The sequence below is a fragment of the Sceloporus undulatus genome, chromosome 8 (genome assembly GCF_019175285.1).
Source record: "Sceloporus undulatus isolate JIND9_A2432 ecotype Alabama chromosome 8, SceUnd_v1.1, whole genome shotgun sequence".
NCBI classification, from domain to species: domain Eukaryota; kingdom Metazoa; phylum Chordata; class Lepidosauria; order Squamata; family Phrynosomatidae; genus Sceloporus; species Sceloporus undulatus.
Window position 1 is genome coordinate 36,388,535 of NC_056529.1, and position 9,805 is coordinate 36,398,339.

Genomic DNA, 9,805 nt, shown 5'->3' on the forward strand with positions numbered 1-9,805 from the left:
TTCATGTGGGAACCAATGATACTGAAGGCACAGCCTTCAGAATATCATAAAGGATTACAAGGCTCTGGGTAGGAAGTTGGAAGAGATGGATAAACAGATTGTCATCTCGTCTCTTCTGCCAGTTGAAGGCCATGGTCCAGGAAGGGAGAGGGAAATAGCCGAGGTGAATAACTGGCTCTGTTATGGTCATGGTCTGCGGTTCCATGAGGAGGGACTTCTGGCAAGGGATGGGTTGCATCTCACGCCAGTTGACAGAAACGTTTTTGCCAATAGTCTCAAGAATTTGGTTAGGAAGGCTTTAAACTGATTTATGTGGGGGTGGGAGACCATATTCGGAAAAGCAAAAGGGCTGGAGAAAATAGCCAAACTGTCATAGAGGGAACAAGGCAAATAGTGCAAGGACCCAAAAGTGGGAGGCAAAAAATCTTGCACAGGCAGCAAGTAAAGAGGACACGTGGTCTTCGATGTCTCTACACTAATGCACAGAGCCTGGGAAATAAGCAAGATGAACTTGAACTCCTAGTACAACAAAGCAAATATAATAGGCATCACTGAAATCTAGTGGGATGAGTCTCATAATTGGAATGTAGAAATAGAAGGGTATAACCTTTTCAAGAGAAACAGGCCAAATAGGAAAGGAGGAGGAATAGCATAATATGTCAGGGATCTTTACACCAGTGAAGAGATCCAGGACATCAAAACTGGAAGCTGGGCGGAGAGCATATGGATAAAAATTAAAGGGGAGGGAAACAACAGGGATGTTATTGTGGGAGTCTACTACAGCTCTCCAAGTCAGATGGAGGAATTGGATGACCACACACTCAGAAAGGAGAGATGTAGTAGTGATGAGTGACTCCAACTATCCTGATATTTGCTGGAATTCAAACTCAATCAGCTGCCTTATGTGTAAATGTAATTAGTATTAACAATTTTAAACATCTGAATGGACGTGCTAAGATAGCATTATTATTTGTCATATTAAGTAGCATGCCATTCCTTCAATCTTAGGCTTCTCTGGTGCTACAATATGCACAATATAATACAATTCATATGGACAGAATGGAAAGAGAGACTGATTACTGTACAACTATAACTTTTATTTTATATTATTAAAATGAACTGATAATTCCTTAATTCACACTTCACACTTGTTATTATATTATTGCCAGAATGTTCACTATATTCTTTCTGATAAATATATTGCAGCTTTACATCCTATCTGTATTGCATTTTTCAGAATTGAATATGCTGGAGCCTGTTTTAAAAAAAAAGGAAGACAAAGACACAATGTTTAGTATATGTCACAACTTAATTTGATGCATAAAAAGATAAATGCTGGGATGTGAAGAATGATGAACAGCAGAGGTGGGGAACATGTGCGTTTCCAGGTATTGTTGGAACGCAACTCCCATCAGCTCTAGGCATCTAGCCAAAGGGGAGGCATGACAGGAGATGCAGACCAAAATCTCAGGACTACATGTGTATCATTCATGGCATAGGAAGAACACACAAATGTTTCCTTGAACTACAGGATGACATAGGCAGTACTGTAAAAACTGATGGGCCATGGTGTTTCAGGGTCAACTTTTAACTGAGGATCAAAGCTGGAACCTTCTGTATGCGAAACATATGTGTTTCCAGTGTAGTATAATAGTTAGAGTGTTGGATTGGGACTTGGGAGATCCAGGTTCTAGTCCCTATTGAGCCAAGAAACTGTGGGCCAATCAGTCTCTCTCAGCCTCAGGGTTTGGGTTATTAGGGGAAAAGGGGGGAGAGGACAGCAAGGCCCAATGGGCTGTAGACAGGGCCCCTGCATACGTATAAATGTAGAGAGAGGAGGACAAGTTTCTGTAATCTACTTCCCCCACCCCTCAAACATAAATCCTCTGGGGCGAAGTCATGGCAGACACAATCCTGAGCACAGATGCCAAATCACAAATTTATTCTCAGTTTCAGAACAACGTCTGATGACTTCTCACACAAAAATCCCTCCAACTGGAGCACTTTATCAGCAGCCCAATTTACAGCAGGAGCTTTCTGCTGCAGCTGCTGCTTAGCAAGTGGGAGTCAGAAAACCTTGCAGATCTATTGTGAATTGCCAACAATGCCCCAGACAGCTGGAGTGACACAACACTGGGAGCATTGTGGGTAATCAAAATGGTGAACAGCTTTTACATAGTTCTCTCTGAAGGGCTCAGGGTCTACCTCAGTGGTGGCCCTGCAAGAGGGCTCATTGCCAAATAATGGTGGGTGTTAATATCTAATGAGTACCCTCATTACTAGCTAGCAAAGTTCATGCTGTATACCTACCAGTGCTGCATCATGGTCAAGTCCAGTTTCATGATGCTCCAATTCTTCATCTCTGAATTTCTTTATTGTCTGGTTTAAAAACAAAGAGGAATAAGTGTTTATACTGGATGCAAGACAATGGAATTATTTGAAACTGGAGCATGTCCAAAGGAGGGTGACAAAAACTGAAGGATCTGGAAATCATGCCCTGTGAGGAATGACCTAGGAAACTGGGGGTGTTTAGCTTTGAGAAGAGACATTTAAGAGGTGATATGATAGCTCTGTTTAAATATTTGAAGGGATGTCATATTGAGGAGGGAGCAAGCTTGTTTTCTGATGCTCCAGAGAACAGGACCCAGAACAATGGATGCAATCCACAGGAAAAGAGATTCCACCTCAACATTAGAAGGAACTTCCTGACAGTAAGGACTGTTCAACAGTGGAACACACTCCTTCCTCAGATTGGTGAAGTCTCCTTCTTTGGTGGTCTTTAAACAAAGGCTGGATGGCCATCTGTTGGGTATGCTTTGATTAAGAATTCCTGCATGGCAGGGGTTGGATAGCTCTTGTGGTCTCTTCCAACTCTAGGATTCTATGAATGATATGTACTTCAAATAGTCCAGGAAAAACATAGCTTCACATTTTAAAAAGAAAATCCTACATTAACCTTCTTCAAAGGGTTATAGCCCTTTAAAAACAGATCTTACAGATAAGAATTCCCATTGCCTTTTTCCAAGCCTTTGGAGTAGAAATAAAAATAAGTAAGCCCTCCCACAGACAAATTACCATGTAGTGGTTTGAGCCTTGGCTAGGACTCTGGGAGACCCGGGTTCAAATCCCACCTTACCATGGAAATCCACTGGATGACCTTGCACAAGTCACACACTCTCAACCTCACAAGAAGGCAATGGCAAAAAACCCTATGAACAGATCTTGCCAAGAAAACGCAGTGATAGGTTCACCTTAGGGCCACCGTAAGTCGAAAACAACTTGAAAACACCTAACAACAAATTTAAAAGTTACCTCTAGCAATTCTCTGTATTTTTCTGGATCTTCTTCCATGAGTGTCCTGATCTGATTGTTATAATGCACAGATATGCTCTCTTCTACAGCTACAGTACAAGCCATTGCACTTTCTTTTCCAAGTAAGGCAGTGCCCGCTCCTGCAATAAGTACATTTGAAAAATCAAACATGTGTCTCATATATAGATTTGGATTAAAAATGAAGGAAAAAAGTGGGAAATTCACCTAACATAAATCCTGTAATGTTCCAAAAGGGCAACAGAACAGTTGGCCGGACTCTGTACATGACCATTAACTCCTTGAATTTTTTCAAATGTTCCTTTTCCTGATTCCACATTTGCTGTTTAAAAACAACATAGTCAAATAAAATGGCATTCTGCATGACAGGTATGGTGGCTTAGGAGGAGAATAATTACGGTGCTAAATTCTTCAGCCTCACTCATAGCCACACACTAACACAAATATATGTGTCTGAACATTATTTTATTATCACTACACTTCAACACACCGCTTTTTGAACTTCCAAACAATCACAAATTCCATGCTTGAATGCCCAGCTTAACAAATTACTATCTGGCATGGCCACACCATGATGTACAGTATGCGTGGACCTGCCTCCCATCTGGTGTCAGCTGGGGGCTTATACCGTGTACATGTGCACAAACACACTTTCTATGCTCCTATCCTTCAACAATCTCAAATTAGATTGCAATGTTTACACTGTCATTAGAAAGTAAACAGCAATTTTGGAAGACGGAGAACAAATCAGTTCACCACAGCCCAGCTCCAAAGTGGTGGGGGTGCTGGCTTCAGATGCTGCACAAGAGTGACTATGGCCTCAAAATCAGGCTCTTCCTTCCAGATTTGTAGTTACATCTGAATTAGAAAATTTGGGTAGAGCATAATTTGGACTGCAAATCAGGTTCAAATGGAAATTTAAGACCACTTTTGGATGGCTTGTTCAAACTATATTTTTCTATTTCACACATACCTACAAAGTATGGTTTAGATCAGTGCTTCTTAAGCTTTCTGGTGTACGGACCAGCAGGGTGTTGCCTCCCAATACACGATGGACTGGCACATTATTTGTGCCCATTGACTACAGCTGCTTTTTTTCTTTCTTGAAAACATGCCATGAACTAGTAGCCAATGGCTTGCAGATAAGCACCAGTTCATGGACCACCGCTGAGTAGCAATGGTTTAGATTGAACCATAAAATTACCAAATGCATGGCAAGAGAGGGAGGAACATGAAGTTCATGAGCATGAGTTTTTCAAGTTATGGTTTGTGGGAACAGGAATGTTCCCTCTGAAGGAAGCCTCAGGCACATGAGCCCGGCAAGTTATTTCACAGCTTCATACATCCCCTACTTTTATGAAAAAGTTGACTATGAAATGTATGAGAAAAATCAGATACACAGAAAATAAACATGTAAATAAGCACCTGAATAACTGGTCCTACTGAAGTTCGACCTAACACGGCCATTTGCCCAGCGTAAATGCGATTTGCTCCATATTCGCCTGCATGATCCACTCTGATTATGCGGTCAAGAACTGGCTTATTGATGTTATCCATGATCATTCCAGTACCACAAAATCTGACAGGTGAGTAGATGGACTGCAACACCCATCTTCCTCCTGCACCTGTCAAAAACACACTCTTTTGATTAACAAAGAAATAGAACAAAAACGCTGTCCTCTCTGGGCTGCTCACAAATTTTTATCAGCAGATTTTGATAAAATCTGTTTTTGCTGAACCTTTGAAAAAGTGCTTCATCAAGACTAATACCTACTTATGCCTGGGTTGTGCTGCTTTAGCACACAAAGCTTGCAATCAAACTTAAAACAGCACTAATAGAAGGAATGATTATGACTGGAAATTGTTTATAAAAACAATTTTGATCAACAACAAAAGTGTTGAGCTTCTTTGAATGAGGCGGCATATCTTTAAAATGTTAATTATGATTACCACATTATATACAGTAATAATACATTATGCAAATGAAAAGCTTGTTCTTAAAAGAAGCACTTGCTGCTGGGTGAAAAGAAATGGAAATGGCTCTTCTAAAGTGATGCACGATATGACATACATGTACGTCATAACCCTAAAAAACAAAACATTGAAGTTAAGTTTTCCAGTTTAGAATTATTGTCTTTACTCAGGGATGAAACCAATGAATTAATTCAAGGTTATAAACCAAGGAAGATTTCTTTAGCTGGAAAGCAGCCTTTGTAATAGCAGTATTAATCATCAGTAGGCTGTTTAAGGGGGAACCTGGAATATGGCAGAAGAGGATGAAAGGCAGTCAGGATGCTCCTGATCAATTAATATAGAGTTGGAAGATGCCCCAAGGGCCATCCAATCCAACCCCCTTCTGCCATGCAGGAACTCACAATCAAAGCACCCCTGACAGATGGCCATCCAGCCTCTGTTTAAAAGCCTCCAAAGGAGGAGACACTACACATCAAGGGAGTGTGTTTCACTGTTGGACACCTTTTACTATCAGAAAGTTGTTCCTAATGTCGAAATGGAATCTCTTTTCCTGTAGTTTGAATCCATTGTTCCATGTCCTATTCTCTGGAGCAGCAGAAAGCAAACATGTTCCTCCTCAGTATGACATCCTTTCAAATGTTTTTCAAAAGGGCTATCATATCAACATCTTCTCCTGCTTTAACATACACAGCTCCTCATATAGGGCATGGTTTCCATACATTTCACTGTTTTGGATGCCCTCCCCTGCATATATATAAAGGATGAAGCCCTAAGCCTTGAAGCTTATTAGTTTGTTCATGCAAAATGTCATGTTTAACCCTTGGCATCTGAAGTTTCAAAAGATCAAGTTGTGTGTGGCAGGAAAGGCAGCTGCCAGTCAGAGGGAACATTATGGACAAATGGTCCTTTCCTGATGCGTAGCAACTTCTTGAGCATTGCAAAATATGAGATTTGTGACATAAAGGGAAAAAAGAGCAGCACCAGGCAACACCTTCTACTCCACACAATTTAAAGGCCAGGCATCATTGGCTATTTTCAGTGCTGGGGTTAACTGTGGAATCAAGTGAGCCAGTGTTGCAATGGCATGTCAGACTGTCAGAGCAGGAGGTGAGAAGACCCAGGTTCAGAACAGCACAAATAGTAACCATACTTAGTGATCTTGGAGCAGTCCCCATCTTTGAGTCTAACCAACCTCATGGAGATACTGGGGGATTAAACAAGGAAGAAGGGAAAGTGCTATCTACAGTTGGCCTTCTGTTTTCGTGGAGATCCATTCTGCCCCCCCTGAAAATGGAGACTCCCCAATATTAAAGGCTTGAATGGGGAGTGCACCACGGGGGCATGCCCCATTGAAAATTATGGAGGTGGCCCCTCCGTGAATATTGAAGACCATGGACCTCAAGTGAGGTTATACTGAGGATGGAGCCATCTCATTTTCTGCTTCTGGATGCTTTGGCTGAGAGTTCCTGCATGGCAAAATGGATTTGGACTTCGTGGCCATCCTTGGGGTCTCTTCCAACTCTATGACCCTAAGAGCCTATAAGCATGAAAAGGCAAACTGAGCATGCGCAGAGCTCCTTCCCATATCCCAACACAGACTGGCATCCCTTGCACCCTCATCCCTTCCTCCAGCAGCCCTGGTCCTACAACAACCCTGCGAAGTAGGACGGCAAACCATGGCTGAGGGGGGTAAAAGGGACCAGGCAGAGGCTCTGGAGAAGGGAGGAAGAAGCCCTTCGTACCACACACGACGAGGGCCTTCTTCCCCAGAGCCGCCGCCGCCATCTTCCTTCTCCCCTCCCGCCTCTCTCCCTGTAGGCGCGCAGGGATGACGTCACACTCACGCGCGACAGTCGCCATGAAATGAGGGGAGCGAAAGAACCCTCTGGCTCCTTCTATTTGCTCTGCGCCCACTGATTGGCTGCTTCTCCAGAGCTCCGTTCTCCCATTGGTGGAAACGGACGTCAATCCTTTTTGGGGGGAGGAGAAGTGTCCTCGCTCAGGCGGTTGCCATGGAGACGCTAAGACAGCCCTGGCGCCTTAAGCGGCCCGGAGCGATGGCAAAAGGAGGTCGTCTGATTGTAATGGGTTCTGAGCCATTCGCCTGCTCTTGAGTGGCAGAAGGCACCAATGAATGCTAGCCAGTTGCCACCATCCACTAATTAGCCCCATCAGTGACATTGTTGTTGTCAGCTGTGATCAAGTCATTTTAATCGTGCTCTTTATTTATGTCACAACCAATTACCATTACTTTTGGTGATAGATGGGGATTATGATTGATGGGTAACGTTAGTACTAATAAAATATGACTAAGGATTCTGTATGGTTTGGGATGGGAAGGTGCCACCATGAGTTATGGCACCGGGTGACAGCTTCGGGCATCCTTTGCACCACTCCCAGAACACACACACACACCCCATTGAACACAGGCTCAACACAACAACAGCTGGGGGATAAGGAGGAGGTGAGCTGGCGTTGAATGAGAGCGAAGAAACTTTGCACAGTGGAGCAAAAACTCCAGGTCATGTCCCCACCATCTTGAAGGAGGGTTACTACACCTTATACTCTCTCTACTTATTCTGTGCCGCATTTCCTCTAATGCATTATCTGTTCCATTTCCATTGAGCATGGTTTTCATCATTCCTTTAGGAGCTTTATCTACCTTGGTGATCCAATTCTGTATGCAGGGCTCAAGGCCCGTAGCTTAGTCTAGGGACAGGCTGAGCCTTCCTGCCAACCTATTCTGGGACCCTTGATTCAAAGGTAAAAGGAACAACCCCGCATCCCAGCAAATGCAGTGCAATGTTTGAAGCAGCACGGTGGAACTTCTAGTCTAACAGATCTAGAAGGTAACAGTTAGGGAAGGCTAGGTGACTTTGTTGGACTAGGACTGATGTTTTCAAGGTAAAATGATCTCACTATCCATGCTCCCGATTTGCAGAATGGGTCTTTCTCCCAAATCTCCCTCTATGTTGTCCCCATCCTCCCGTTTTCAAGACGTCACCGTGGTTTATTGGCACTGCTGATTGCTCACCACTAATAGTTGTGCAAGGCTTGCAGGGAAGATAGTGTCTGCTTCTCTTATGGCCTACAATGGTCAGCATACAGGAAATCAGGAACAGTAGGTGATGGGGCTGTATGCTGACCATTGTAGCCCATAAGAGAAGCAGACAGCTTCAGCTTAAGAATTGAATAAATATACTATTTCCAAAGGAATGTTTCCTCTGCTGGTGGAGGAAAACCACAGGCAGAAGCCGGAGCCAAGCCCATATGTCTCACCCATGTACAATTCATTCCCTAACATTCACTGTATTAGTCCAGTGCATCAGCTATGCTTGTTGCTGCAGGGAACACATCATACATGCCTTCTTGGCTATATAGTTATTAGAGTAACTAAGACCTCTCATAGGATAATTGTTGTGCATCCAGTTCAAAAAGTGACAAAACAGATACAATAGTCACGGGATTGTCAACTTCTGCTATAATGACAGCATTTAAGTCAGCTCTTATCTAAGAGGAGTTATCTGTGAAGTGATCATTAAAAGTTTCCCAGTGAACTGCTGAAGGTTCTAGAATTGTATTTAGAGGGGAAGGTGCCTGAATTAAGCCTCTCATCACTCTGGAGTTTATCAGACCAGGGAAACTGGAAGTATAATCCAATGGCAATCCAAACACGATCATGGGGTTTAACGTTATTGCGTGATAGACTACCACATGCAATTTCAGGCGATGGGAAGTCAGTCTGAACGCAACCATGGGGTTTCACGTTATTGTGTGAGAGGTGACCACACGCAATTTCGGGCAATGGCAAGCTATTTCCGGGCAATGGGAAGTCAGTTCGAAAGCAATTCGAATTCACGTAAATTCGCTGAACTAGCAAATTCACATAAATGTGTTTTGGCCCCACTTTCTTTTCATTTGAAATTAAGAGAAATTCCTCCCATGTGATAAACTCCCTAGAGATTCCTAGAGAGAACACTCTGCTAGGCATTTGTAGCTCCTCCAGTGCAACTCTATGGTCAGCTTTGACTAAAAGTCTCACCGAAAGACCTAGAAATTCTTAGAGAGGATACTCCGCTAGGTGTTTTAGTTTAACTTTTAGTTAAAGTTGACCACAGAGTTGCACTGGAGGACCTAGAGATTCCTAGAGAGAACATATTAATCAAATCCGCAAATATCAAAGCCGCAAATATTTATTTACTTATTATATTTATTTTATTTTATTATATTTATCTGTATCCCGCTCTTTTCCCAGGACTGGTACTCAGAGTGGTGGCTTCACAGCATTAAAAACAGTACAATTAAAAACATAAAAATAAAATAAAATAAATAATAATAATAATAAGTACATTAAAAGGAATTAAACTATTACAATATTAAAACAGATGGTTATTAAAAGAATAAAACATTTTTTAAAAAGATAAAACTATAAATAAGAGGTGGGGGGAAACTGTAACAAATTTTACAGCGTATGTGCTTTTTGTGAGGTAAAGCATGGACT

The 9,805-nt window shown here is 42.4% G+C and overlaps 1 protein-coding gene across 1 annotated transcript; it reads right to left on the reverse strand.

Annotated features, from left to right (window-relative positions):
• Positions 1 to 1,076: 1,076 nt before the first annotated feature.
• Positions 1,077 to 7,102, reverse strand: COQ7 (coenzyme Q7, hydroxylase). Its single transcript, XM_042480637.1, has 6 exons — positions 7,047 to 7,102; positions 4,756 to 4,955; positions 3,538 to 3,652; positions 3,313 to 3,452; positions 2,311 to 2,379; positions 1,077 to 1,255 (listed from the first exon to the last, which is right to left on the reverse strand). Exons 1-6 carry the CDS (start codon positions 7,087 to 7,089, stop codon positions 1,178 to 1,180), a joined length of 645 nt encoding a protein of 214 aa, XP_042336571.1. The 5' UTR covers positions 7,090 to 7,102; the 3' UTR covers positions 1,077 to 1,177.
• Between the last annotated feature and the right edge of the window lie 2,703 nt (positions 7,103 to 9,805).